Raw genomic sequence first — 27,060 nt, forward strand, 5'->3', positions numbered from 1 at the left:
AATTTGGAGGATCTGTGGAGACGGCCAGAATCCGATAAGCAGTTCCTGAATTCTTTCGTCTCTCTTCATACCATCCAACTTCTGTACAAGTCAAAAGGTTCCGTCGAGGCTTACTCGACTACCTACGCGCCAAAATGGCAGTTCAGAAAAAGCACGGAAAAGGTCGTTTGGATAAGTGGTATCACTTGGCTAAGGAGAAAGGATACCGAGCAAGAGCTGCGTTCAAGCTTGTCCAATTGAACAAGAAGTATGGCTTTTTGGAAAAGAGTAAGGTTCTTCTGGATCTGTGCGCTGCGCCTGGAGTAAGTCCTAGTCATTCCCCCTCTCTCTTTTGACTTTCTTGTATGCTAACAAAATCAGTCATGGTGTCAAGTAGCAGCAGAGTGCATGCCCACCCAGAGTATCATCGTCGGTGTTGATCTTGCTCCCATCAAGCCAATTCCTCGAGTTATCTCCTTCCAGAGCGATATCACCACGGACAAATGTCGCGCGACAATCCGATCTCATCTCAAACACTGGAAAGCAGACACAGTCCTGCACGATGGTGCGCCGAACGTCGGTACCGCGTGGGTTCAGGATGCGTTCTCCCAGGCAGAACTGGTGTTGCAATCCATGAAGTTGGCTACGGAGTTCCTGGCTGAGGGCGGTACTTTTGTCACCAAGGTTTTCAGATCGAAGGACTACAACGCTCTGATTTGGGTTTTCAAGCAATTGTTCTCGTCCGTCGAAGCGACCAAGCCCCCGTCTTCCCGAAATGTCTCCGCAGAAATCTTCGTCGTTTGCCGTGGATACAAGGCCGCGAAGCGTATCGACCCGAAGTTCCTCGACCCCAAGCACGTCTTTGCGGAACTGGCTGATCCCACTCCGAACTACGAGGCCAAGGTTTTCGACCCCGAGAAGAAGAAGCGAAAGAGGGATGGTTACGAGGAGGGTAACTACATTCAGTTCAAGGAGATCCCGGTCACGGAGTTCATCAACACTATCGACCCGATCGCTATTCTCGGAGAATACAACAAGCTTAGCTTCGATCAGGCACCGGCTGGAGACCTCGCCATGGCTACTTTGAATCGACTTGAGGAGACCACCGAGGAGATTCGCACATGCTGTGAGGATTTGAAACTCCTGGGAAAGAAGGAATTCCGGAACCTGCTCAGGTGGCGACTGAAGGTTAGGGAGAAGTTTGGTCTTGTCGTGAAAAAGGGACCTCGTAAACCTGAGGAGCAGACTGAAGAAGTGGCGGAGGTTGCTCCTATGGATGATGAACTCGCGATCCAGGATGAACTACATCGTCTAACAGAAAAGGAAAGCGCGACGAAAAAGAAGGAGCGGAGAAAGGAAAACGAAAAGAAGCGCAAGGAGATTGTCCGGATGCAGATGCACATGACTACGCCTATGGAAATCGGTATGGAGCAGCTGGGTCCAGGAGGAGATGATGCGACCTTCTCCCTCAAGCGCGTCGACAGAGAGGGAGCGAGAGATGCGATTGTATCCGGAAGACAGGCCGTAGTCGAGAGCGAAAGTGAAGAATCCGACTCTGAATCTGAATCCGAGGCCGACGATGACGACGGAGACCGGTTGGAGAGAGAGCTTGACAATTTGTACGAGCAATACCAAGACCGCCAGGAAGACCGGGATTCGAAATTGCGCGCCAAGAAGGCTCGAAAGGAGTACGAGGCTGACGAATGGGAGGGCTTTTCGGACAAGGAAGGAAACGATGACGAAGCCGAAGGAGAGGGTTCGGACGCTGAAGTTGAGAGCACTCCTGCTAACGCTTCCAAGTCCGGAGCGTTGTCCAACAACGCAGCGTTGTTCTTCGACCAAGACATTTTCCAGGGTCTAGGTGACGACGATGTGGAAGATGAAGACAGCGCAGACGAACACCAGGAGGGGGAGAAACCTAAGGAGGAGCCAAAATCGAAGAAACAGAAGGCCAAGGATGCAAAGAAGCAGGAGCAGGAGCAGGTTGCGCAAGAGTCAGATGAAGAGCTTGAAGAGCCTGAGGATCCCAGGAAGGGCAATGGCCAGCTTGGTAAGCCCCTCTCAACCATTGTAGACAAAAGTAGCTGTTACTGACTGTGATGCAGATATCGATATCATTACTGCGGAAGCTATGGCACTAGCGCAGTCAATGGCCACCGGCGAGAAGAAATCCCACGACCTCGTCGACGACGGATACAACAAGCACGCCTTCCGCGAACTCGAAGGTCTTCCGGAATGGTTCCTCGACGACGAGAACAGACACGCTAACCCCAACCGCCCCATCACCAAGGCCGCTGCAGCCGCAATCAAGGAGAAGATGCGTGCCATTAACGCCCGCCCCATCAAGAAGGTGATGGAAGCGAAGGGCCGCAAGAAGATGAGGGCTGCGACGAGACTGGAGCGTCTGCGCAAGAAGTCGTCGTTGCTGGCGGAGGACGACGCGCTCAGCGAACGGGACAAGTCGGCAGCCATCACGGCAATGATGGGCAAGGCTTCCAAGAAGAAGCCCAAGCAACAGACCAAGCTTGTTGTTGCCAAGGGTCCCAACCGTGGTATCTCTGGCCGTCCTCGTGGAGTCAAGGGCAAGTACAAGATTGTGGATTCGCGTATGAAGAAGGATATCCGGGCTCAGAAGCGGCTGGCGAAGAAGAAGTCCTAATAAACGCGCAGCGTTTACTCACTGTGAATAATATTATTGTCATTTATAGTATAAATACAGACTCGAGCAAAAGTTTTGATACCCAGACCGAGGCACCATATGGGGGGAATGTTGTAAGAACAACGTAGTTATGCGTATACATTCCAGAACCATGGCGGCGGGGATCTCAGATCTCGATTGACTCTAATAGATGCAGGGGTCTTGATCTTGCATTAGTATGGACAATCAATAATACATATATACATAGGGACACCGATGGCCCAAAGTGGCGACATTTGAGGCTATACAAAGACGCTAAGAGTGGAAAGCGGCTCTTTCTCCATCCTCTGTCTCTTCTCAGCACGTGCCGCGATTTTCTCTCTTTCTCTCACTCGATCATCGCTCCCCATTTCTTCTTCTTTCTTTCTTTAATTATAGCATTTTTGTATAGACTCGAGACCGCAGTTTTTATCGTTTTGTTTTGCATTTCTTGCCCATATTCCGACTCTATTTTTACCCTGCAACTCCCCCGCCACTCCCGTCGCCGGCCGTCAATTCCTGCTCCATGGGATTCTTTGACCACCTCCAAAAAGGAGGATCCTTTTCGCTACAAGCTCAGAAGCCCCAAATCCGCAAAGTCGTCCAGACGCGACCCGTCCCCGCATCGAAACCGACATCGACGTCGCAGCCGTCGCGAATCCCACCCCGTGACAAGGCTACGAAGACACGAGACTCGGGAAGCAGACCAGCCTCGAAGGTCCCGGAACAACGTCCGTCGAAGTCGCGATCAATAACCCCGTTACGAACCAACCGCAAAAGACAGACGCCCGAGCTGCGACTGTCTAGCGACGATGACGCGAGTGATACCGATACATCGTTCGAGGTGCGCAAACGGGCTAGGACGGATGACAGTGCGGAACCGGATCCTTCGAGACGTGTGCGCTCATTGAAGGCTTTCTCGGAAGAGGGTGTTAAGCCTTTTTCGATGGTGCATGCTTCTGATATCACGTCTGGGCAGAAGGCGAAGAATTTTAAGCCTGCGTTCGGGAGTGGGGATAAGCCGGTTGACATTCTTCTGCAGTATCCCAGTGCTTCACAGAAGGAGAGGTATGTGGCTTTTGGATAGTTGAGGGTTAATATATGCTGACTTCTCGCGTTTTCTAGGTTTCAGCTCGTGGTGCCGCGGGACAACGACGACTTCAAACCCATCGACGACATCGTACAGGTTATCGAGGTTGCTGCCCAGCATTACATCCCCGAGGAAGAAGCGGACGAGCTCAACAACGAGTCAACCGGTATTAAGCGGAGGCTACGACGAGCTTTGGCTCACGCGTCCGAGGCGGAGGTGCGCGAAACCGTTGATGATTATAATAAGGCGATTGAGCGATTCCGGCGGAACGGGAGTATTGCGAAAAAACTGGACGCGACGACTCGACTCAGTCTACCTCACGTGGAGCGCGTATTGAATCAAATCTATTCGCGCACAGTCTCGCCTCGCGTCGAATCTCTCCGGCAGTACGAGAACGGGTCGGACAATGTATATGGCGAACTTCTTCCACGCTTCATCAGCAACATCTTCAAGGAGACCGGGTTGAAGTCTGGCCAGGTTTTTGTCGATCTGGGCTCTGGTGTGGGTAACGTCGTTTTACAAGCCGCTCTGGAAATCGGCTGCGAAAGCTGGGGTTGCGAAATGATGCAGAATGCCTGCGACCTCGCCGATCTCCAACAGGCCGAGTTCAAAGCCCGGTGTCGACTCTGGGGCGTTGCGCCGGGTAAAACACATTTGGCGCGAGGTGATTTCCTCACGGAAGAAAACATCATCGCTGTGCTGAAGCGGGCTGACGTCGTCCTCATCAACAACCAAGCGTTCACCCCACAACTCAATAACGAACTAATCAACCATTTCTTGGATATGAAAGAAGGCTGCCAGATCGTTTCGCTGAAGTCATTCGTTCCCGCTGGTCATAAGATCCAGTCGCGGAATTTGAACTCGCCCATTAATCTCCTCAAGGTAAAGCAGAAGAACTACTGGTCGAACAGCGTCAGTTGGACAGACGTTGGCGGTACTTACTTCGTCGCTACCAAGGATAGCTCCAGACTCAAGGCTTTTGTCGAAGGCACAGAATGAGGCCTTGCAATTGGTATATAAACGGCAGCTCGCCAGAGACTTTGAATATTCTATTTTTTTTTTTTTTTTTGGAAATAACATGTCCATACTCATCATATATTCCTCCCTTTCCTTTCCTTCCCCTTCCCCTTCCCCTCTCTTTTGGATCCGTTGGTTTGGTTTTTGGGGCTTTTTGTGATTATGATACCATATATTTTTGTACAAAGCATCATGAAGATGAAGACTGGCATTTGTGCATTGGACCCCTGTTTTTATTTTATTTATTTTATTTATATATATATATATATATATATATTGGCCGCTTTTTCTTTTATTCTTTCTTGGATATGACTTCATGGGGTCGCATTTTTGTATATATAATATACACTTGAGGATTTGATTAAAGATGGCACTTGTCAGTTACATATAGAGTAACATTAGAGAACCTCATTTGACAAAGCGCTCCCATCACTTCATGATACTCTTACTACAGATTGTGCCATCAATACATTTTCCGCAGTCTCGGACACAGTTGCAGAGAAGAAACAGAAGAAAAGAGACGGGCAGATCAAAGATATACGTCTGAAAAATAACAATTATAGGTATCGAAGTAAACATATGTAGAGACTAGACAGATAGTAGACCATACTCAAGACAAGCGGGAAAGGGTAAAAGGGGATGCGAAGTCTTCAATATAAATGACAATCGACAGTTGCATTCGGTAGATTGTATGAAATCAAAGAACGTCGATTTCATTCCAATCGCACTTCTTGTTCAGTTTTGTGGATATCTCTTTTCTCTGCATTGAAACCGGAGTACGTCAAGACTTGTCTTTGCCTCGTATCCTTGCATCAAAAGCACGCATCACATGGGGGCAAAAGCGATTTGCGCCCTCCTTAAACAAGCGCAGTCGCTTCAGCTTCGGTGCATGTTCAATAATGGAATCGACAAGTTCGTCCGCCTGTTCACGAGGCCACCATCCCCAACTATTACCAGCGTCAGTTATTGCATTGAAAAGATTCTAGAGGGGGCGAGCCCACAGATCTGCCATATCCTCTGCCCCCGTGGCGTCGATCTCAAGATATTCTAGTTCTGGGAGAAGCGGTGGTTCTTTTACGTGTACCAAATCCAACAAGTTGATCCGTTTTCCCCAGATATGACATACCTGAGCTGTCGACGATGGATCCCTAGCGTTATTAATGCGTTAATCGACATGTCGCGCACAACTTGGAATTCCAAGTGCTTGAGGTTAGACATCCCTTCAAACAAGTGAATAAAGTCGTAGACAGAGAATGTATGAGATGATACTTTCACTCCCAAAGCTTCAAGGCTAAATTTGGTCAGATGTTTCAGGCTCCTGAGCGCCAGGATGTCATCAGCTTACAGTTCCACGTCGACTTGAAAGCTAACTTCAAGCTCTATGAGGCCAGCCAGAGAGCTGACCGCAGGCAAAACCATGACCTTGTTATCCAAAACCCGAAGCACAAGCCTAGCAGCAGATTTTATAGCAGCTATGAGTGGTGCAACTGCTTTTGATTGTACCCTCACGTCCAGGTGTGTGTGTCCTTGAACGGACTTGGGATTATCTCAAAGGCTTTACTAATTGTGCTGTATTTGATGGGACTTTGTGTCCCGAAGCCCAGCTGACCATCACGACCAGCAAGGTGAGCCAAAACGCGGTCATCAATTGGGTGATTTGTACTCCAGTCGATGTAGATTCTTGTTAATGAGTTGCACATCTCAAAAAATCTCAGCAAGCGACCAGAATTGATGCTGTCAGATAGAACGTGAATGTCGATGGTTCTCAAGCGTGGGCAGCGAGATTCCAGCAAACCAATCAAGTATTCAGACAGCACAGCGCCGCCAAAGATAAATTTCTCCAAGTTCGGTTGGAGGTGGGAGCTGACACACATTCGCTCTTTGTCTTCTCGGCAACCAAATACAATCATAACGGATCGTAGCCTCGGGAATTCCAAGGAACGAAAAATTTCATGTTGTGCCTCGTGGGCAGTGAGGATGCGGACCTGGCTCGCATAGTATTGACGGCGACTACTCGCAAGCAAGGCCAATGCTGGAGCAGGTGGTTTTGCCAAGGATACTGATTCCCTCTGCTGCCCAGGTCCTGTCCACTAAGATCGCTGCTCGTAGGGAGGTTTCATCGCCCCTGAGGTGCTCCAGGACTAGACGTACGATTTCTAGTGGCAAGTGTCGAAAGGATATCTCACTAGTCTCCATATTGCCTTGAATATGTTAGTAGAGCGCACAAGGAAAGAAGAAGTCCTTGAACCATACCGTTGCCGTCAGCCATAACGGCCAATATCTTAGGTGGAATTTGTTGGTCGTGTGGGATACGGAAAGTAGGAGATATCGATGGAAATGAGGATGAGACAGGTAGGACAAAAATAGGAGGCGGTTGTAGTCAGCTAACAGGAAACTGGTATTTGACCGTTGGGCGAATGAGATCTGGCTGGTTAGCGGTATATTGGCAGAGACCAAACAATAAGAGACAGACCACAAGAAAACGATGAGATTGTGCCACGGTAGGCGGAAGCTAAGAGCAAAGATCGTGGAGAGAAGGAACTAGAAAGGAAGCGAGAGGAGGGTTGAGAGAAACAAGCAAATGAAGACGTAGTTTGTTGCGTCGAAAATGATTTGGAGGGTTCCCCCTTTTTAGATACAGGACACCTCGATGCAATTCGCTTTTGGAAACAGTGGCGCTTCATACATAGACAAGGGAAGCAGATTGATATGCTCCCAAAGATTCTGAAGGCTTCGAGTTGACAACAATGTTTTCCTAGTGATATTATTGTTAAAATTGATAATCTGGAGCTTGCGTCAAACCACAAGTGTTTGAGTCCTTCGATACCTGCACACAACTGACCAAACTCATCATCCGTCAACGTAAATGAAGTCAGACTCGCTCCATTTTGAGGTCCGATTAATAATGATTGTAGCTTTTTCAGGTGTCTGAGGGCTAGGACATCCATCCCTGGTAAGTCTGTGCTGCGCATGAAACTGACGGCAAGTTCACGGAAATTGACCAGAGTGCCGATAGTAGAAAGAACCTTGGCCTCATTGTCCTGAAACTCTAGACTGAGAGTTCCTATTGTGGATTGTATTGCTCCAACAAGTACTGTGACTGCTTTTGATGGCAATCTGAGATGGAGGGTCCGGAATCCCTTGAAAGGGCTCTGGAGATCGAAAACCCCTTTGATCTTCTCATACTCGATGAACACGCTGGGTTTCAATTCAACAATATCGTCACGACCAGCAAGATGAGCATGTATCTGATCATTCTCCAAAGCATCCGCCTCCCAGTAAAGACCAATGGACCTCAAATGTTTGCAGTTCTGGAGAAATCTCAACACACATCTGGGTCTGATGCTCTCGGGTATGGATTCAACGTGGATTTTCTGTAGGCGCGGGCATCGAGTTTCGAGCAAATCAAATGACTCTTCTGCCAGAGGGGCTCCGCCGGCGAAGATGAAGGACACTAGGTTTAATTGTAGATAACCTTCATTGACGCTGACTTCCTTTTTGACTATTGGGTAGTTATGCTGAATTTTTATGCGTCTTAACGTAGGGAACCGCAGTAAAAAAAAAAAAAAAAAACCTCCCGTCTTGTGCCGCATACTCATCCTGTTCATCCTCACTGACCCCTCACGGCTTTGCCTCATTAGTATGAGCAGCCTCCAGATCTTGTTTGGTCAGTTATTGTCTCAGTCAACACCAGTCGACAACATTTGGAAATCCCTCACAATATCAATGGGTCCCATGACTTGGTTGCTCAGCTCTTTCAACATCTCAAAGATCGCAAACGACGCAGCCTATCGAGAATCGTTGTGAGACGATGTAGCTTCACAAGACACTAACACACGAAAGTATACGGTTGGAGAAGCGAAGGGTGATCCCTCTGCAGTTACTGCAATCATTCTCATTGCACATTGCTTGGACAAGCCAGTCATATTATCTGTGCCATTTACGCAATCATACTCACATGGAACAACAGCCTCTATACGTGTAGCTCTGGTTGTGTAGTGAGGATTGCAGCGACATAAGTTCCTTGTTTGACGCACTCTCCTTTCCACTTCTGGCAGTTGTCGATTAACCAACTCATTTCGCAACACACCGGCTCGAAGACTGGCTTATCTTTTGCCAGCTAGTAGCCACCTAGTTTCTGCTTTCACCTCTAACAGTGGCTACCTGGGGCCTAAGCCGCTGGAGCTTCCATTCGTTAGACTGAGTCGAAGTGGGCGTTTGGATGGTGGCAGCTTCGAGGTCAAGACTTGGGGACAAGTCGGGGTTAACATTGGATGGAATAATCGAGCTGTGTGTCTTTTGCCTGTGGGTCATAGACCTCGAACGAAGAAAAGCGTGAAATAAACGATGATTGCGTGAAGGGCGCAGGATCTTGAAGCTCAGGATCTTGGAGTGTATCATAGTGAGCTTCAAGAAACTTCCATCCTTTCTAAAGCCCCATCCATGACCTTCAACTCACGTATCTGTAAGGATGGATAAAGGTAGCCAAAGCACATAGTCAGACCATACAAGGTGTTAGGCTCTAGCAAATGCTGATTTGATTATAGCACAAAGAGAACAGCACCGACCCCCTCTTGCTTCGGCTATGTCCATAGAAACACCTAGGAGAGTCGTAACGAACATGAAGGCTTGAATTATTGGCAAATATGGAGAAAAAGACCGGACGTCCCAGTCATACCGGGAGAACTACCGGAGAAAGCGGCTTTATCTTGGCAAAATGCCCGGCGAGTTTTTGCTGAAACAATATGTGTTAGCATTTGCGCTCAAGGTAGTAGCATGGTTATACTCACTAATTTGAGAAGATCGATAAATGCGAGGAATCTACTGCCAAGCTCCTTGAGCAGCTCGAAGGCTCTCCGGAGGTTACTGCGGATTTTGCGCGGCAAGTTCTTGATACCGATAATCACGCCCCAAACAACCGCTACCCAGGATGCCATGCTAACCAGGATAAGTCGTTTGTCTACCCTTTCCTCCGCGGCCTCCACATCGAAGCTTTTTCTAGTCTGCTTGGTTGTGTCCGCAGCAGCAGCTTCATCTTTCTCATTCTTCTCAACGGATTCCCTTTCGTTTCCCTCGCCGCTAACCTGCAAAATAACCATGTCCTCAGCATCGATTACTGGCTTCTTGCCCTTGTTGGGCAATCTGGCTGGTCCGTCTTTGGCTGCTGGGCTAGCAGGCTTCAGTGTTCCTTCTTTCGCACGAAGGAAAGGATGGGATGTTCCGGACTGAATATTAGATTCCCGGGCATATTTACGACGAAGGAGCCGTCTGCCGCGTCCTACGTCGCTGATAAATGAATTATTTTCCGCTTCCCGCACCCTTCCCAACAGTTTAGATGGCTTCCTTGCCCTGGTTCTTCGTTAACTGTCCTCTGACGATAACATCAAGCCCCTTTTTTATATCATTCACTCATATATCTTCGTTAATAGATAGTGCGTAGTCTGACTGCTGTACGAGCGTGTTTGGACGAGGATGCCTCGATGACCGGCCCTATAAAGCTAGCATCTGATTGTCGCTGTCCTTTCATAAGAGTATGTTGAAACGGCTTTCTATGACCTTCTTCCACTTCCCTTTTGACATCGGTAGGGGGGGCTAGAAGTCGGTTGAAACGACTTTTCAGGGTCTGTTTCTTTGACATCAGGGACAGCCTCTGCAGTTTGCTCAACTACAGGACAGCTATGGTCCATTTCATCTTCCAAAGTGGGAGATCTAAAAGGGCCTCCGGATTGCTTTTGAACAAAGTATTCCTCCCCGGTACACTCAGAACTAACCTGGCCCGTATCAGAACATTACTCCCCGACATGCTGCTCAGGACTAGCCTGGTCCATATCCTTTTCCTTTGCGACGTCAGTGTAGAGAACGGGGGCCGGCTCGTCGACGTTCATCTCTAGCGATGCGGTGGCAGAGACTGGGGGAGCGGTAGCGGGAGCGGGAGTATGCGTTGTGCCCTCCGGTTCAGCATCAGACTTCTTTTCGGAGTCCACAGGGTGGTTGAGATTGCTGTGGAGTAGGTCGGCTGGGTCTGGACTCTCTGGGCAGTTATCGGAAGAGGGGTGGCCGTTAGATGCCTGTCCAGAGACTGTATTCTGTTAGTATTATTGGGAGGACCAATATTGACAGAAACGAGCATAAGGTTAATCCAGACAACAAGACGCACAAATCAGACACCGCGTTTGGTTCATCCGCATTTCCAATAGGCGACAACCCTCCGGAGTTCTTGCTGACATCGGAACAGGAAGAACTGGTTGGCGAACTATCTCTTGTCAACATTCTAAGAGATGGATGAGATGATAAATCATAAACAAGATTGATTTGGCAAGTGAATAGGAATCTGATGGTGTAGAGATTGAACGTGTAACAGACTATCGTCTCGTCGGATTGTTATGGAGTTGAGAAACGAGGTTCTCCTTATGTATTAACTATTGTCGGAACGAACATTTATATGGAATTAAGCATAATGCTGTCATTCTTTTGCACAAGAAATAGTTTCTAGCCCTCTTCAATAAGTAAGAATCAAGCATTAGTGAACCTATCCAAGCCGCCCATGATCAACACTCCATTTCTACCATCATTTCCGTCTAATATGCTTTTTTTATCGGGCTAGGGAAGATGATTTTCTTTATGGGCACCCCAAGGATCACCAACTGCCCCTCCCACGCATCGCTCGCTCGATGGATTGATGGATGTAGGCATGTGGCTCCCTGGAAAGCACAATAAATAGGTTGTCTTATTCAAGAACCAGGAATTTTACGCTTATTTATAAATAGTTGGTAGACATATAGTTGGTAGTTGTTGAGTAGTTCTAGTACACCGTTTCCATTCAATGTTTATCTAGAATGGTGGACCATTGAACCCATATTTCCTACCTTTTGACAACATCCTTGAATTCTTAGCTCACATACAGAATAATGGATGCTTATGTATAAATATTTTTAGAAGACCAACGACGGTTCATGTATGCAATTCATGAAGCAATCCGCCATACAGTGAATATAAAGGGACATAGGGCGGGCTACCAGATGTGGGATAGCGTGGGCTTAGCTAATCAGCATATTAAACTACGGAGTACTTTGTACGCAGTATACCTCAACTTCTTTTCCCCCTCATATACTCGCTTTGCCGTATTAAATAAGGGGCGAGCCTCTGATTTGTTCTGTTGGTCTCGTCCCTAGCATGACAGGGCTTTTTATCTCGTCTTTCCCCTCCGAAAAGTTCGACTCTCTTGTTCTTGCTTCCGGTTTGCGGTTTGGTCGCCATTCTCTCGAAATCTCGCCAGAAGGGACCCGGTTTCTCTGCTCTTCGCCCCCATCAGCACTTATTATCACTAGTTATGGAGAATAGCATGGATATTCCTTCTAGTCGGTCTTCGCCTAATCTCACTGTATCAAGCTCAAACACAGCTTGTATAGCTCCCACTCCTGTGTTTGAAAGGAAGAAGAAGCACTTGCAACTTCCTCCACCACTCAACAAGCACAAAGAAAATATACTCGAAGTTCTACACAACCATCATCTCCTAAGGCGTAAAATATGGTGCCAATGTAGAATAACATCCTGCAAGGCTGCAACTCACTATCAGGCACAACAACATTCACCCTCACAGTGCCCCATACTATTCCTCTCAATCTCGAAGTCACATTTACCGATCATGATCATGGCGTTTCTGCCTTGGAGGAGGACTTGAGAACTGGGATCAGCACATTGCTATGCTGGTCAGTGACACAAGGAGCATACATCAGTGGAAAAGATGAGGATCAGTCTTGTAAGCGGTCTACGGCAGCCAAGATACTCATTAGAGGAGAGATTCATAATCCAGGGGTCTCGAGTGCTATGGTGGGGCTCTACAGTGCTTCAGGATCATCATTCAACTACACTTCGTTTGATGAGGCTTCTGAATGATGTTGCTGCTGAGAGACAAGAGACCCAAATGAACAATGAGTTGCCCTCGCTTGATGGGAAATTAAAAGGTGAATGATGTAATTTATCTGGCTTATTGATGCTTAGCTTAATTTAATGATGATGATAATGGATTGTCTTAAAGTTGCTCTAAACTCGCATGCAGGTGATGCAAAAACCACGGAGACCGTAAAACGCCTATAGAGGAGAGATTATAGTAGCTCAGATAAATTATCGCGCCTTTAAAGACGAGTGCCTCTAAGTTGGGCTATAGGTAGTATCGGGTAGTCTTCATCGCTTTTCCAAGTGGTGGAAGACCAAAGTCGATTTTGGCACGCCACGGTCTTGAAAATTTGGGGAGCGAAGACTTTCGCGTTGCGCCTTTGGCCCCAGGACATGAATCTGACTCGCATAGTATTGACGGCGGTCACTGGCAATCGACCAAAGAATACTGATGCCCACTGCAGCCCAGGTCATGTTTACCAAGACAGCTGATCGCAGGGAAGCAATATCGTCGCTGAGGTACACCATGACTAGGCTTAGAATCTCCGGTGGCAGCTGTAATTAAACGGACGATATCCCTATAGTCGTGTCTTGAATAGATTAGCAAAAGCATAAAAAAGAGCAGAGCCCTTGATTCGTACCGTTGTAGGGGCCCTACATGACAGCTGATAACTTGGGTGGAAACTCTTTGGGTTTGTAGGATGCAGATATGAGAGGAGGAAAAAGGGAAGTGTTGAGGAGTAGAAGAGTTTCCATGTGACCGTTGAGTGAACGAAACAATGGCTGGTGCTTCCTATTTTGTTCCTTTGGTACAGTTTCAAAGAGGAGATGCGGGATTTCAATTCAATCCCCCCGATGCGTGTAGAACGATACAGTGACCAGCGTAAGGTCAGAAGTAGATTGCCGACCCTATGAGTACCTGGAAGCATCATTCATAGCTTCCGCTTCCTTGCCCATCCTGGCCATCCAGCGATCAACTAGTTCTTGGTTCTCGCGCTGCAGCCGATTTGATTGCTCCTCAGCCATATTAAGCTGCAAGTTTAGCGTTGCCAATTCATCTTGGAAGTCCTGTCATCTAGTCAGCAAGGCGCATAGCAAACATGGTCCCTAGGAATTCGCAAACGTACATCTAGTAATTTGGCCTTGCCCCTCAACTCCTCGTCTCTATCCTTCAGGCGCAACTGTAAGTATGTTCTCTCGCCTTCTAGCGCGTTTATCCGCTTTCCATCCTGGGCACTCCGTTTTCGAAGCTTTTCCAAATCAGCGCTTATACGAGCCAGCCGGTCCTGCAGTTCAGCACGGGAGCGTTGCGCCTCAGTTAGATCTGTCCTCGTCGCAGCTAACGCATCCTGCAGAGAAGAGTCTGGGTGCCCCGGTAGATGTCCTGCAGGTTTGCCTGCTGGAGATGTGGCACGTGTGTGTTGTTGGGCGTCTGCGGAAGTGGGGACAGCTTTCGCTGTACGATCCGCAAGTTGGGTATCTGATAGATCGTTGATGAGTTGTCAGAGCGAGATTTCTGTTAAAGGCGAAGTTTGTCTGGCATACAGGCATTGTACAAACCAACATTGGCCTTCTCCCGCCTATCTCGTGCCGTTAGAGCGGCGGAGTATTCCTCTCGCCAGTGGGCCATTTGATCGTCGGAGATGATAAGGACCGCGGGCGTCTAGAATGGAGGGGTGACAGTGCCTGCCTTTGGCTTATGGCTGCATAGTCAACAGTAGCAGGGGGGAGAGCACTGTGAAATAAGCACACCAGAAGGAAGAAAGATGACAACAAAACCGACCATAACCAACTGTCACAATACAGCAAAGCGATGATAAACTCATGATAAACGGTTGCATTAATCTCCACACCGCCCGGTCCACCGCCCCGACTGGGTGCATCATCGATGAGCCTCACCCGACGCCGAAACAACAGCCTTCGGTCCATTTCGACACTACCAGGAGTAGTTCCTCTCAGAGTGCTTTCTCTTCTCATTCCCCCTAGGAGACTACTGCGGTTTTCGTTTTTCATTACCATCCTAACGATTGCCTTCTCCTACCTCTCGCCGTATATACACCAGTCTTCCCCACTCACCTACCGCCATGTCGTCACGGAAGAAGGTCTTATTGAAGGTACGGTTGATACGGGCGGCGTAACAATGTGAATATATCGGTATCGCTGACATAAATGCTGCATTTTCTAGGTGATAATCCTCGGCGACAGTGGTGTCGGTAAAACGAGTTTGATGAACCAATATGTGCGTGATATCCACCATCCGACAGCATCGAGCGCCCGATCCATCCCGCTAACCACGTATCTACGTCCTGCAGGTCAACAAGAAATTTAGTGCTAGCTACAAGGCGACAATTGGGGCCGATTTTCTGACAAAGGAGGTTTTAGTGGACGACCGACTGGTTACGATGCAGGCAGGTTCCCTGACCGACCGACCGGGAAAGGAAATAGGGTCGCTAACATCGATTTCGAATAGATCTGGGATACTGCAGGTCAAGAACGGTTTCAATCTCTGGGCGTTGCGTTTTATCGGGGAGCCGACTGCTGCGTTTTGGTTTACGACGTGAACAATTCCAAGAGTTTCGAGGCCCTCGACAGCTGGAGGGATGAATTCCTTATCCAGGCAAGCCCTCGAGATCCGGAGAGTTTTCCTTTTGTATGTTGCCTGTTACACCCTGGTTGTCTGCAGCTACTTACAGGTTGTAGGTCGTGGTCGGTAACAAGGTCGATGTAGAGGAGAATAAACGAATGATCTCCTCGAAACGGGCCATGACCTTTTCTCAATCGAAGGGCAACATTCCCTACTTCGAGACGAGTGCCAAGGAGGCTCTAAATGTCGAACAAGCTTTCGAGGGTGAGTCAATTACTCAAATATTTTAACTACACATCGCTAACATATCTCCAGTCATCGCCAGGAGTGCTCTTGCGCAAGAGGAAGCAGAAGAATTCAATGGTGAATTCAGCGACCCGATCAATATCCACCTTGACAATGAGCGCGATGGCTGTGCCTGTTGATACCCTACTGATGACCCTCCGACGATTTTCTTGTTATTATTAATGGCTTATTGATGTTTCTTTGCGCGTCCGGACTTGTAGAGTGTTTTGTTGCTTCTGCTCTTCATATGAGGGCTCGGGGATATTCAAGATAGTTGGATACTTCGGCTCTCTAGTCTTTCCTTAACGGCAGCGTGTTTATCACTGTGTTATTAGGAGTTTGGAATACTACTGCATGAGATTACCTGAGATCATCCATAGTATCTTGACGATGTATCAATGTCTCCTTGCATTGCTGCTGTCGTGATGGCTTGGCATCATCAATCGTCCATCTTCCATCATTTCTCTCACACCGTAAACCACGTCTCTCGCTTCATAGTCGAGACTTTGCTCAATATTTGCCAGCAATAGAGAAAATCAACTGAATACTGTCCTGTGCCTTGTTCACATACTGGCCATCCTCATGTGATCCGATCCGCATGCTCTTATCAGCTGGCCCACCTTCCGCAAACCATCGGAGCTGAAGATCGAAACACCACTCTGCGTGGAGTAGAATGACTGACATCCCTCCGATTTCGCCGTCGCAGCAGCAACCATTACTATCCAGTGAATCACCTCTCGAGCAGCATACAATCAGACCCATGAGCGCCGCGAATGGCGCGCGGTTAGGGGGTACCGCGAGACGGTCCCTCGGGATCTCGCTACTCTTAGTAGTGGTCGTGCTATGGACGGCCTCGAATTTCTTAGCTAGTGTAATTATCCTCCCTCCCATTCTGTCCATATTTGATCCTTTATCGCGGGCATACAGAGCTAGGCTGACAATCCTGCGCAGACCATCTTCGCCGACAACACCTACTCGAAACCTTTCTTCCTAACCTACCTCAACACCTCCTGCCTCAACCTCCCCCTCCTCGGGATCCTCCTCGCACGAGTTTTCAAACTATGGCGCCTCAACAAACTCTCCCAGATCACGTCCTTGAAGAGCCTACTAGAGCACCTCGATTCGGGCGACCCGCTGCAGGCCGAGGAACAGGATCAGGCCATATTTTACCATCGCGCGGCCACGGCTGATGGTGAGGATGATGTTCGGGCTACGGATTTCGGGACGCAAAGAGGGGTTGTGGTGGAACAATACGAGTCGGGGAAGTTGGGGTTGAGGGAGACGGCGAAGCTTAGTTTGCATTTTTGTATTCTATGGGTGAGTGTGTTTGAGGATACTTGATGGGATGCTGGCTAACATGGTTATAGTTTCTTGTGAGTATTGCGCCGATTCGAGTCAATAGAGACTCGATCTGACCTGGAGATATAGGCGAATTACTTCGCGATGGCATGTCTGCAACACACAAGCGTAGGAAGCACTACGATTCTCACGTCAACCAGTGGTAAGTTCTCGTCTCTGTGATGCAGATATGAGCCTCCTCATAACACAAGCAGCCGTCTGGACAATGATCTTCGGTGCCGCCCTCCGCGTCGAAAAATTTACCCTCCGCAAATTCCTCGGCGTCCTCGCCTCCCTCCTGGGCATCATCCTGATCTCCCGCGTCGACCTATCCACCTCCGACGCACCTGCCCCAGACGATGGCGAAAACAACGGCTCATTCCCACGCAAGAGCTCCGCGGAGATCGCCCTAGGCGACGCCATGGCAGCTTTCAGCGCGATCATGTACGGCGTGTACACAATCGTGATGAAGAGGCAGTGCGGCGACGAGTCGCGGGTGAACATGCTGTTGTTTTTTGGTCTGGTGGGGTTCATCAATATGGTTCTTATCTGGCCGGGGTTTATCATTATGCATTTTACGGGACTGGAGAAATTCGAGCTCCCGCCTACAAATCGCGTGTGGACTATCTTACTGGTATTTCACGTCCATTCCCTTTCGAATATCCCATTCTAAACCGCAACAGGTCAACTCCGTCTCCTCCCTAGTCTCCGACATCGTCTGGGCCTACGCAATGCTCCTCACAACACCCCTCGTCGTAACCGTCGGTCTAAGCCTGACGATCCCGCTCTCCCTCGTCGGCCAAATCGTCCTACAGAACCAGTACGCGAGTCCGTTATACTGGGTCGGAGCTCTTATTGTCTTCTTGTCGTTTTTGGTTGTGAATCATGAGAGTCGGCCGGTGGAAGAGGAGGTTTCTGCATCTGTATCTGCATCTGCATTGGCATCGGAGGGTGAGACGGGGGAGTATAGGGTTGTTCCTGGGGAGGAGAGGTGATAGGTATATATCTATAGATTATGGGTTGGGGTCCTTTCTTTGTATATTGTTAGACTGTCATTAGACTGGGTATTCATAAGGCAGTATGTGGGTCATTTTTATCAATTTCATGCCCACTTGAAGGTACACAAAATGTCCTCCCTACGCTAGTATATACATACGCAGACATATCTACAACATTGGCAAATGCCATAGTTACCACTACGCCTGCTTCGTCAAATGAAGCCTTCTCTCCCACTTCATCCGACTCTTCCTCATAGCCCTCTGCGTCCTCTCCAACGGGTAATTAACCGGCGACTCCCCACCCTCAAAGATAAAGAAATCATACAAGAGCCCCCCAGCAAACGCACCACTAACCGCACCCGCCCACGGCCCGTAGAACCAGTATGGATTCCGGAACAAATCGCCACCGTACCCCAGTGCAAGCAGTGCGAGTCGCGGCCCGAAGTCTCGCGACGGGTTCAGTGCTGCGCCGGTCGGATAGCTGAATGCGAAGCAGAGACAGGTAATGACTAGCCCGATGATAAGCGAGTTCATGCCTGCGCCTGGAGGCGCGTTCTGGTCATCGCCCAGAGCTAGGATGGTAGCTGCTAGGAAGGCTGTTCCGAGGAATTCGGTGAAGAAGGCCGAGCAGGAGTCGATCCAGGTTTCACGCTGGCTTGATACGAAGCTGTTGATGATGCCCGTATTGTCGAGGTTTGTGATGTGGTATTGGTGGATGGACTGGTAGTAGAGGCCGTAGGCTGTGAAGGCTGCGCAGAAAGCGCCTAGGAACTGGGCTGTGAAGTATTCGGGCATTTTGCGCTTCGGGAAGCCGCGGTAGAACCAGAGCATCGCGGTGACGGCGGGGTTGAGGTGTGCGCCCGAGACGCCTCCTGAGATATAGATTCCTATCATGGTTGCGAAGCCCCAGGCCCATTGTGTGGTGTTGGGGTTGCCGTTGTTGGCGATGGTGACGCCTAGGTCGGCGCAGAAGGCGATGGTGAGTTGGATGTAGACTGCCAGGGCCTCTGCCAGGGCTTCGCGGTGGTGCGTGCGGATGACTGACCAGGTCGTGTGGTTGTTGTGCACTTCATCTTCGACCAGGTCTTGGACCAATGGGTGCAGGTCATCCGGGTGCGTGTCGTCAAGGATTGGGAATTCAAACTTTTCGTCGTGATCTTCGGGTTCTTCGGGTACTGTCTGCAGCGGTTCATCACTCGGATGCTGCGGAATCTTGGGCTCACTGTCCGTCGGGGATTCCTGCTCCTCGTCTTCCGGAATTACCTGATCTGGAGGCACGCCCCCAACCGAAGAGCGTCGCCGGCGGACCGACGACATGCGCGACAGGCCGGACGGTGGCCGTGCGGAGGTGCCGTCACCACCGCTCAGGACTTTATTCATGAAATTGGCCTCACGCTGCAATCGGGCATCCTCCACCTGAGCCGCCATCTTCCGTGGATCAGCAGATGGATCAATCTGTCCCTGTTCGAGGTCATTGGGGTCAACGTCTAGCCCAAGCTCCTGCGAGTTCTGGGCTGGCCGCTCAGCATTTTGCAGAGAGTCTCGCAACTCATCCTTTGTTGGCACCATCCCCGACCGCACCACACGCGGCAGCGGTTTGGCCAAACTCCATACCGGCTTGGTGTTGGCGGCTTGCTCATAGGACGGGTTGAGATCAGTGTAACCAGGATGCACAAAGGGTTCCTGGGCAGCACGCAATTGGGGAGTTTCCGTTGGGCCAGCCAGTGTGAAGTTCCCTTGCGACCCCTCGCCAATGGAGGGGCCGGATAGTCTGGATACTCTCGAGGCGGCCGAGCTCCGCCGGCGGATGCCCGGGCCATCTTGTGCCTGCGTTTCCCTTCTCGAAAATGAGGTCGCTCGGTCTCGGGAGGCATTCGTAGGGGAGGTTGGAGGTTCGGTTTCTGCTGCTGCAGACTGACTAAATGTTAGCTCATCTTTTCTGTTTATCGTTTTGGTTGGCTTACCCTCGTTCTCGCCCGCCCGAGATTGTTCTCCATGGTTTCCTGGTCTGTCTCTCTTACTTCCTCCACCACAGAAACCAATTGGTATTATGCCGACAACCCAGCAGACCGATGTTCCAGACAATGTCAAGACCGTGAACAGCAGAAGATACGGTCAAGATTCAGGATAAGAGAAGAGAGGCCTCTTGCAGCCAGAAAAAGAAAAGCATGGCCGATTGATAATAAGATCTGCCATTTCCTGCTGCGTAATCGGCCGCAGAGACTTCAAATAACTCCATAATAACGCTCATAGTCTTGTATCATAGTCCGCCGGGTGGTCGGCAACGAGCAGCGGGTCGACAGTGGAGGCCGTTGATTTGGCGTCGTTCCTGGATTACCCACCATCGGGACCATTATGATTGCATTTGGCGTTTTCTGCTGTCACTGATTGGGTTAGCCATGGTTCTGGCCAAATACCTGTAGAGAAATACTCCGGAGTTGTTGATTGTATTGCGGATGGTGGACGGTGTAGTTGCCATTGGCAGCAGATCGAAGGATGAGACGGGTTATCTCATGGTCATGTGACATGGCCGACAGCGAAGACTCTAGGTTATTGATCCTGCAGCTAGCTAGAATATGCTCTCATTGATTGATCTATAAATTATATGTAGTCAGAATAGACCAGGCCGATTCCAGAATAATTAGAAAATTAATACAACGGCAAGAAGAATAAAAAAGAAAACAAGTGACGATAACGAATGGAAGACAGAAGACCCAGCTTGCTGTGTTGGTTGTCCAAATTACGCCAGCCGGCCATACACCATATCCAAGATATCCAAACGACCAAAAGAGACCAAAAGGATGATATATAACTCCAGATCCCAACCCTGACCTGGTCATGGTCATGTCAACATGACGGGTCAATAATAAACCAAAGAAATATGGTATATAATACACACAAGAAGCAGTAACGGCAAAGTAAAGGAAACAAGGACAAGGATGGTTAGGATTAAATTAGGCGGTGGCAGAGGCTGAGGCCTCCAATTTCTTGCGGGCAATGATAATGCTCTTCAGTCCACCCAGCCATTTGGCGAGCGATTCTTCGTCAGGAGTACATAGCTGGTATGACTTTTCTTCGGCAATGACTTGAAGGCAGAAGTTTTTTGACCGGGACACGGGTTCAATTTCGGCTGCTTCGATCACTTGGGACATTGGGATGACTTTGACTGCGCAATATTCCTGGGGATCGTTTAGTGTACGTTTTTTTTTTTTTTTTTTTCGAGAAGGAAAACATTGAAGAGAGCTTACCTTTTCGTTTTTGTAGAAGCCAAGACTCTTGGGGCGCAAGACAACCCAGTATCGTTTCCATGTCCGTACACCTCCTTTGGTTCGTAGACACTGAAGATAACCGTTGCAAAGCACTCTTTCCGGATCCCGAAGGATACCCACATCCGCATTTCGGTTTCCTTCGCGTGGCAGTGGCAGTGGCAGTGGCAGTGGCGGTTGCGGTTGCGGTTGCGGTTGCGGTTGTCCGCCTTTCTGAGCAGATGAGAGATTATTGGCGGAACGTTTGGGACGGAGGTTGGTGTTGTTCGAGGGGCCATCTGACCATTCCGAGGTCATGTCATTGGCCGAGAAATCCAGAGGGTAAGCGAAGTGTCTGGCTTGGCTGTTGGGAGAAAGGGACGCACCCAACTCAGGTGAGCTGGGTCTGGATGAAGTAGACGTGGAGTCGTCGCCAGATGGCTTCAAAGCCGACTTTTGTGATTTCTTCTTCTTCGCCAGAGCTAAGAACGCTGCTTCTTCCTCATCCAGACGGGTTTCGGAGCGGATGCGCTGAATCCAGTCCTCTGCATCCTTTTGCGACTCGGCCTGAAAACGATAGTTTCCCGTGGGGCAGTAGACAGCGAAAAGATGTTGGCGTTTCGAACGGGGAGACTTGAAGGGTGCAACGGCCGTGACTTCGGACAAAGTGATGGAAAGCTTTAGTCTGGTTGCTTCTTCATCTTTGTAGACCGAGAGGAGATTTGGTCGAAGGACAAGGTGTCCGGATTTCCATGTAGCTTTGAACGCCTATACAAGATGTTATTAGTCAAAAAAACCATATGAGGAATGTAATGAGTACTTACGCGCTTGTGTTTGATGCGACGGTGCACTTTACCGGTCTTGATGACCCGGTCGAAGGCGAAACTACCGTTCTCGATGGGAGAAATGGTACCAAATCCAATCTCACCGTTGCGCAAAGGTGAGGCAAGATGAAGGGGCTGCAATTTGGTATCGTTGGAGGGCTTCGCATTCCCGGGGTGCCCCTCCGAAAGCGCCGGGACGGAGGTCACAAGTCGATCCATTTCCGCGCAAGGAGATTTTTTTCTTTGGTTTCCTTAAATATAGAGAAGATTTATAGAGCGCAGTGAGTAGTGCTAGTTGGTCGAGCGTAGAAGTTGTATCGTGGTGGTAGGATCGCAGTCGTACTATGCAGCAGGGGCCGAATAGTTCTAGCGGGAGTCGGAGAACGGAGGGAGGACGGAGCAGGACGAGAGGAAAGCCCCCATATATATCCGCAGTGATATCGTAGGTAAGTTTGAGGCTGACTTGCAAGGCTAAAGCAGATGACAGAATATAAGCACTATAGAGAATGATCACGAGTGTTGGTGAGGCGGCAGTGTAGAGATGAGGTTGAATTGGAGAAGATGGAAGAGGGCGGATGACCGAGAACGGGGGCCGAATTTGGGCGGAAAGGGAAAAGTAGGAACCAGTGCCCTAATAAGGACCAAGGAACAAGGAACAAGGAGAGAGAGAGAGAAAAAAAAAAAAAAAAGAAAAAAAAAAAAAGGAGCCGGACAAAGAGTCAGAAAATTTCAATTCTGTAGATAGGATGAGTCGTTCATGATTTGAGAATATTAATGCCCCTCGAACGGTTGAACTATAGACTTACTACTAAGAGTTACTGCTCTTACTACATTAGAAAAAAGGGCGTGTGTCCCTTGGAGAAAGTTTTGATTATGACTTGCAGTACCCCCTTTTTAGTACTTCTACTAAGGTGTCATCGTGTCTGGGATTGATGATCATTTCTTAGATATGGTCGGGTCGTTCCTCCTGTCGTGATAGTACTGCCCCGTATATGATCGCAGAAGACGTTATAATCTACCGCCCCAACAACGCTTTCCGACATCAAGTATGCAAGATCGAGTGTCACAAGTGATATGGCAGGCTGGAATAATTCATTGCAGAAAACTTCACATACTACCCTATGCTCTGTGCATAAAATAAAAAAGCCCGACATACAACTTTATTTCGCTCCATATGCTCCGTAAACCTACTATTCTGAAGTTCTAGGGGCATCCCATACTGTCCTTAGGACTACTATTTCTAGTATGTCTCTCCACATCCCTACTTTAGCACTCAATGGTCGGAAGCTTGACGTCCTGACAACCAAGTAGGCAGGTGAATCGCATGGACTGCACTCTGCACTTGTACTTTAACCGATGCATAGTTCAGTGTCTGCCATACTATCTTCCTTCCGTACTCCGTACAAATAATCTCGTATCATTCTCTAGAGGCCACCTTGCCGGGGTCACGTGTGGGGCCTTTTTTTTTGGTATTAATTTCAGGGTTCTTGGTTAGATACCGTCATGGTAATTCAATTACGTACATTCAATACGGTAAAACTCCACTCGGGCCGAGTCTGCATAACTCGCGATCATAATTAATGGCCCTATGAGTTTACTCCGTAAAGGTGCGCTGGACTATGCGAATCTTATCTTGGTCCATGTCAATATTACTATATAGCTGTATATTATAGATATTTTAGTCCGTTAATATCCTTGAATCCAAGCTATCCCGTTCCGATGAATACAGACCATCGTTGCATCAGCGAAGAACCAAGGTTTTCTGGGGCCAAACCAGGCATACCCGGACGGACATAAATAGAACAAGAGATCTGAAACGAGATCATATCTGGGGCCACTCGTCAGTCGGTCTACAAGTACAAATAGAAGAGAGCACAAGAGTCAGCACTCTACTACGTACTCCGTACTCCGTAAACATGCCGTGCCTGCAGGTCAAGCTTCTGGATTGGTAAGATATGTAGGTACAGCATGGGCTTATGTAGACTTGGTTGGCGATGACAGCGGTGAGATGGCATGATAGATCATTCCGATCTACGCCATGTTATTTCAGATGGCTCTAGAATACGCCTAGATACAAAAACTTCTACCTCGTCAACTAACAACACGACAGATAGAACTCTTCTGGTATGTTATGCGCCATTGATGTGCACTCCGTCAAGAGCCTCGACTTCTGGTAAAATACGGTATGGTGACCGTCTCATACCAAGTGTATAATAAGCACGACTGCCGCAGCCCACCGCCCAAGCCCTAGACCAATCCGGACCACGAGCGCCCACTGCTTGCGACTCCCTGGGCTTGGCAGAACCTTCCCCGTTTCCCTCCCCCAAAGGGCGCTATTATATTACCGTAACCACTTTGTATGTATCCTTCCACCTCACCAACTTCGCATCGGTTTCCCTCCGCGACTCCCTCCTTCTTTTTCCCTTTTTTCCCACACTTCCTCACTTACCTTTTCACTTTTTCACCTCCATTGATGATCCTGTCGATTGTTTCTCTACCATCGACATCGTCGTTCAAGGATCTCGGTCATCTGCGTTGCTGTCAACGCCTCCCCCACCCGTCTCTCTGGCCGATCGAGAAGGACTTAGAAAGTAAGAGTTGGGGAGTAAAGGAAAAAAGAATAGGAGGCTTTCCTCCGGCCACTCGTTCTGCATTTCATTCTTCTTTCCGTCTACATCTATTTTAATTCGCGGTTTGGGGTGCTCTCGCGGTCGGTATACGAGGAAGAAAGACCAGCCTTATTTCCTGTCATTTCGCGTGTGGACCGTCCGTTCCATTCTCAGAACCCTGTTCTCTCGATTCCGACTGGCATCGATTATACCGTTATATTCATCCCGCTACCTCTTTTGAGACCTACGAATCGGTCTTCTCGTCGTCCGGGCTGGAGTCACCGTGGCGTTGAACACCTTGCACCATGAGTTTCATTCAGCGGATCGCGAAACAGTTACCCTCCTCGCCCAGCCTGCCCCTAGATGATGTTCCCAATGAAAAGGGCGGCGTATACCCCAGGTTCGCTTTTTTCCGTCGGAGAATACGACTGAAGGGCAACTCGTCGATCTCGATCCCCCTGGGCTTTGTCTTATTATTCCCATGCCTTGTAATAATTCTTATTCTACTTCTTTTTGTTCGTCATCCTTCCTCCCCTGGGGGCATCTTAATACCAGCTGGCACACCACCATCCATCAGGTTCGTTCTTCACCCCTTCGACTTGGCTACGTGTAGGGATCTTCGGTGTAACTAATCACTTATTTCCATGATACAGGAAGATCAGTGAGCAGCATGACAAGGTTTTCGCCACTGGTTGTCTCCCCGTCGAAACAGACGGCCCTCGGGCAAATGCTGCCTTCGTCGTCCTCGCGCGGAACAAGGAGCTGGATGGTGTTATTGAATCCATGAAATCGATCGAGAGACACTTCAATCGCTGGTACAACTATCCCTACGTATTCCTGAACGATGGCGACTTCGACGATACCTTCAAAGATACTGTCAAGAACTACTCCAGTTCGTCGGTGGAATTTGGCAAGATTGATAGCTCCATGTGGGGCTACCCCGATTGGGTTGACCACGAAGTCGCAAAGGAAGGCATCAGAAAGCAGGGCGATGCTGCAATTATGTATGGTGGAATGGAGAGTTACCACCACATGTGCCGATTCTACTCTGGGTGAGTATTACCTCCGATTCTTGCGTTGCGCGACGACTGACCCGGATTATGTGCAGCTTTTTCTACAAGCATCCCCTTCTTCTGAAGTATGAATGGTACTGGCGTCTGGAGCCCGAGATCAAGTACTTCTGCGACATTACCTAGTAAGTGTCTGCTTTGGTTTTACTGCTATATCCCTCCAACTTACACATGAATCAGTGATCCTTTCGTCAAGATGGCCGAAGCGAACAAAACGTACGGGTTCACCATTGCCGTCAAGGAACTTCGCGAGACGGTCCCGAATATCTTCCGTTATGCCGCCGCATACAAACGCACCAACAACCTCAAATCGAAGGGTCTCTGGGAAATGTTCCTCGAGAATCCGCCGAAAGAAGAAGAAACCCCGCCGGAAGAGGACAAGAAGGACAGACTCCCCGAAGAGATCCTGCAGAACGAACCTGGCGCCAACACCGTACCTGAGGTTGACCCCGAAGCCATGGAAGGCGAATCTTATAACATGTGCCATTTCTGGAGTAACTTCGAAATTGCGCGTCTGGACTGGTTCCGTAGCAAGGAGTATGAAGATTTCTTTGAAATGATGGACAGGAGCGGAGGCTTTTGGACAGAAAGAGTGCGTATTCCAGTTACTTCAGTGGCCCTTGCTTCTTACTAACGTCTTTCTACAGTGGGGCGATGCGCCTATTCATTCGCTAGCTGCCGGTGCTCTTCTTGCCCCTAGCGATATTCATTATTTCCGGGATATCGGTTATCGTCACACTACGATCCAACACTGCCCTGCCAATGCCCCTGCACGACAATTGCCGCGGATCCCATGGCTGGAAAAGACCACGGAGGATGAAAAGGAACGCATTGAAGAAGATGAATACTGGGCGAATCCGGACCCTGTAAAGGAAAACGGTGTGGGCTGTCGGTGCAGATGTGACACGGACATTGTTGATGTGGAAGGGAAACAGGGCAGCTGTTTCGCCGAATGGGTAGAAGTCGCTGGAGGCTATGCGTCTCCCTAATTCTTTTTGTCTATTTCAACGCGTTGTTCTTGTATCATCTTTTTTCTTTGACGCACCTTATTCTCCTCTGCCCTATACTGAACCTTCCGAGCATTATTTGGGTGTCGCCCTTGGGAGTTGTTTTGCTTGGGTCTGCATGTTACGTTGCCTGTGGTCTTCTGGACGGCGTTTTACGGATCTTGACGGTTTGGAAGACAGGTGTGGCTATTCCATCCATATTTGCAAATTCATCTAGCGTGCCTTGTACGTCTCGTTTTGGATTACACTTTTCACGTCCCTTTCGACCTTCTACCTTTTCTTTTATTTTTCACTTGTGATGAAGGGGGAGAAGACGCAGAAAAGGAATGAGTGTGGAGGAGCTCCAACCACGATCAGGGACTCGCATCAGGTCGAGAGTCCTCATCCGCCTGCCTCTCTCAAAGAAGCTCGCAGCCGTTTGTGACACACTGTCCGAGTTGG

General features: G+C 49.0%; 11 protein-coding genes across 11 annotated transcripts; 6 read left to right on the plus strand and 5 right to left on the minus strand.

The window, feature by feature from the left end:
• Positions 1–60: 60 nt before the first annotated feature.
• Positions 61–2,724, plus strand: spb1 (rRNA methyltransferase spb1). Its single transcript, XM_022550274.1, has 3 exons — positions 61–302; positions 361–2,029; positions 2,085–2,724. The coding sequence occupies exons 1-3, from the start codon at positions 135–137 to the stop codon at positions 2,636–2,638; spliced, it is 2,391 nt and encodes a 796-aa protein (XP_022398057.1). The 5' UTR covers positions 61–134; the 3' UTR covers positions 2,639–2,724.
• A 302-nt stretch (positions 2,725–3,026) lies between these two features.
• dot1 (histone methyltransferase DOT1) lies at positions 3,027–4,815 on the plus strand. Its single transcript, XM_022542360.1, has 2 exons — positions 3,027–3,724; positions 3,782–4,815. Exons 1-2 carry the CDS (start codon positions 3,183–3,185, stop codon positions 4,743–4,745), a joined length of 1,506 nt encoding a protein of 501 aa, XP_022398058.1. The 5' UTR covers positions 3,027–3,182; the 3' UTR covers positions 4,746–4,815.
• Positions 4,816–6,622: 1,807 nt separating this feature from the next.
• On the minus strand, positions 6,623–7,162 carry ASPGLDRAFT_50425 (uncharacterized protein). Its single transcript, XM_022547307.1, has 2 exons — positions 7,017–7,162; positions 6,623–6,964 (listed from the first exon to the last, which is right to left on the minus strand). The coding sequence occupies exons 1-2, from the start codon at positions 7,030–7,032 to the stop codon at positions 6,774–6,776; spliced, it is 207 nt and encodes a 68-aa protein (XP_022398059.1). The 5' UTR covers positions 7,033–7,162; the 3' UTR covers positions 6,623–6,773.
• On the minus strand, positions 6,883–8,631 carry ASPGLDRAFT_662917 (uncharacterized protein). Its single transcript, XM_022549002.1, has 4 exons — positions 7,591–8,631; positions 7,237–7,518; positions 7,017–7,187; positions 6,883–6,964 (listed from the first exon to the last, which is right to left on the minus strand). The coding sequence occupies exons 1-3, from the start codon at positions 8,399–8,401 to the stop codon at positions 7,144–7,146; spliced, it is 1,137 nt and encodes a 378-aa protein (XP_022398060.1). The 5' UTR covers positions 8,402–8,631; the 3' UTR covers positions 6,883–6,964; positions 7,017–7,143.
• A 3,253-nt stretch (positions 8,632–11,884) lies between these two features.
• On the plus strand, positions 11,885–12,502 carry ASPGLDRAFT_50427 (uncharacterized protein). Its single transcript, XM_022547308.1, has one exon. The coding sequence runs from the start codon at positions 12,106–12,108 to the stop codon at positions 12,442–12,444; it is 339 nt and encodes a 112-aa protein (XP_022398061.1). The 5' UTR covers positions 11,885–12,105; the 3' UTR covers positions 12,445–12,502.
• Positions 12,503–13,568: 1,066 nt separating this feature from the next.
• On the minus strand, positions 13,569–14,289 carry ASPGLDRAFT_28194 (ATG16 family protein; the record flags this gene model as incomplete). The annotated part of the gene is made up of 3 exons (XM_022543736.1): positions 13,569–13,727; positions 13,787–14,139; positions 14,205–14,289. The coding sequence occupies 3 exons, from the start codon at positions 14,287–14,289 to the stop codon at positions 13,569–13,571; spliced, it is 597 nt and encodes a 198-aa protein (XP_022398062.1).
• Positions 14,290–14,743: 454 nt separating this feature from the next.
• On the plus strand, positions 14,744–15,668 carry rab7 (Rab family GTPase YPT7; the record flags this gene model as incomplete). Its single annotated transcript, XM_022541131.1, has 7 exons — positions 14,744–14,773; positions 14,845–14,898; positions 14,972–15,071; positions 15,098–15,105; positions 15,130–15,309; positions 15,360–15,507; positions 15,559–15,668. The coding sequence occupies 7 exons, from the start codon at positions 14,744–14,746 to the stop codon at positions 15,666–15,668; spliced, it is 630 nt and encodes a 209-aa protein (XP_022398063.1).
• Positions 15,669–16,288: 620 nt separating this feature from the next.
• ASPGLDRAFT_132707 (DMT family transporter) lies at positions 16,289–17,861 on the plus strand (the record flags this gene model as incomplete). The annotated part of the gene is made up of 5 exons (XM_022541141.1): positions 16,289–16,399; positions 16,480–16,845; positions 16,957–17,029; positions 17,082–17,500; positions 17,550–17,861. 5 exons carry the CDS (start codon positions 16,289–16,291, stop codon positions 17,859–17,861), a joined length of 1,281 nt encoding a protein of 426 aa, XP_022398064.1.
• Positions 17,862–18,062: 201 nt separating this feature from the next.
• ASPGLDRAFT_28197 (MIP/aquaporin family protein) lies at positions 18,063–19,861 on the minus strand (the record flags this gene model as incomplete). The annotated part of the gene is made up of 2 exons (XM_022543737.1): positions 18,063–19,778; positions 19,829–19,861. The coding sequence occupies 2 exons, from the start codon at positions 19,859–19,861 to the stop codon at positions 18,063–18,065; spliced, it is 1,749 nt and encodes a 582-aa protein (XP_022398065.1).
• Positions 19,862–20,432: 571 nt separating this feature from the next.
• Positions 20,433–22,558, minus strand: ASPGLDRAFT_84420 (PH domain-containing protein). Its single transcript, XM_022550275.1, has 3 exons — positions 21,934–22,558; positions 21,113–21,877; positions 20,433–21,043 (listed from the first exon to the last, which is right to left on the minus strand). Exons 1-3 carry the CDS (start codon positions 22,150–22,152, stop codon positions 20,819–20,821), a joined length of 1,209 nt encoding a protein of 402 aa, XP_022398066.1. The 5' UTR covers positions 22,153–22,558; the 3' UTR covers positions 20,433–20,818.
• Positions 22,559–24,847: 2,289 nt separating this feature from the next.
• On the plus strand, positions 24,848–26,601 carry ASPGLDRAFT_132628 (glycosyltransferase family 15 protein; the record flags this gene model as incomplete). The annotated part of the gene is made up of 5 exons (XM_022541133.1): positions 24,848–25,119; positions 25,196–25,594; positions 25,651–25,737; positions 25,793–26,204; positions 26,260–26,601. The coding sequence occupies 5 exons, from the start codon at positions 24,848–24,850 to the stop codon at positions 26,599–26,601; spliced, it is 1,512 nt and encodes a 503-aa protein (XP_022398067.1).
• Positions 26,602–27,060: the final 459 nt, after the last annotated feature.

This window comes from Aspergillus glaucus (genome assembly GCF_001890805.1).
Source record: "Aspergillus glaucus CBS 516.65 unplaced genomic scaffold ASPGLscaffold_19, whole genome shotgun sequence".
Taxonomy (NCBI): Eukaryota; Fungi; Ascomycota; class Eurotiomycetes; order Eurotiales; family Aspergillaceae; genus Aspergillus; species Aspergillus glaucus.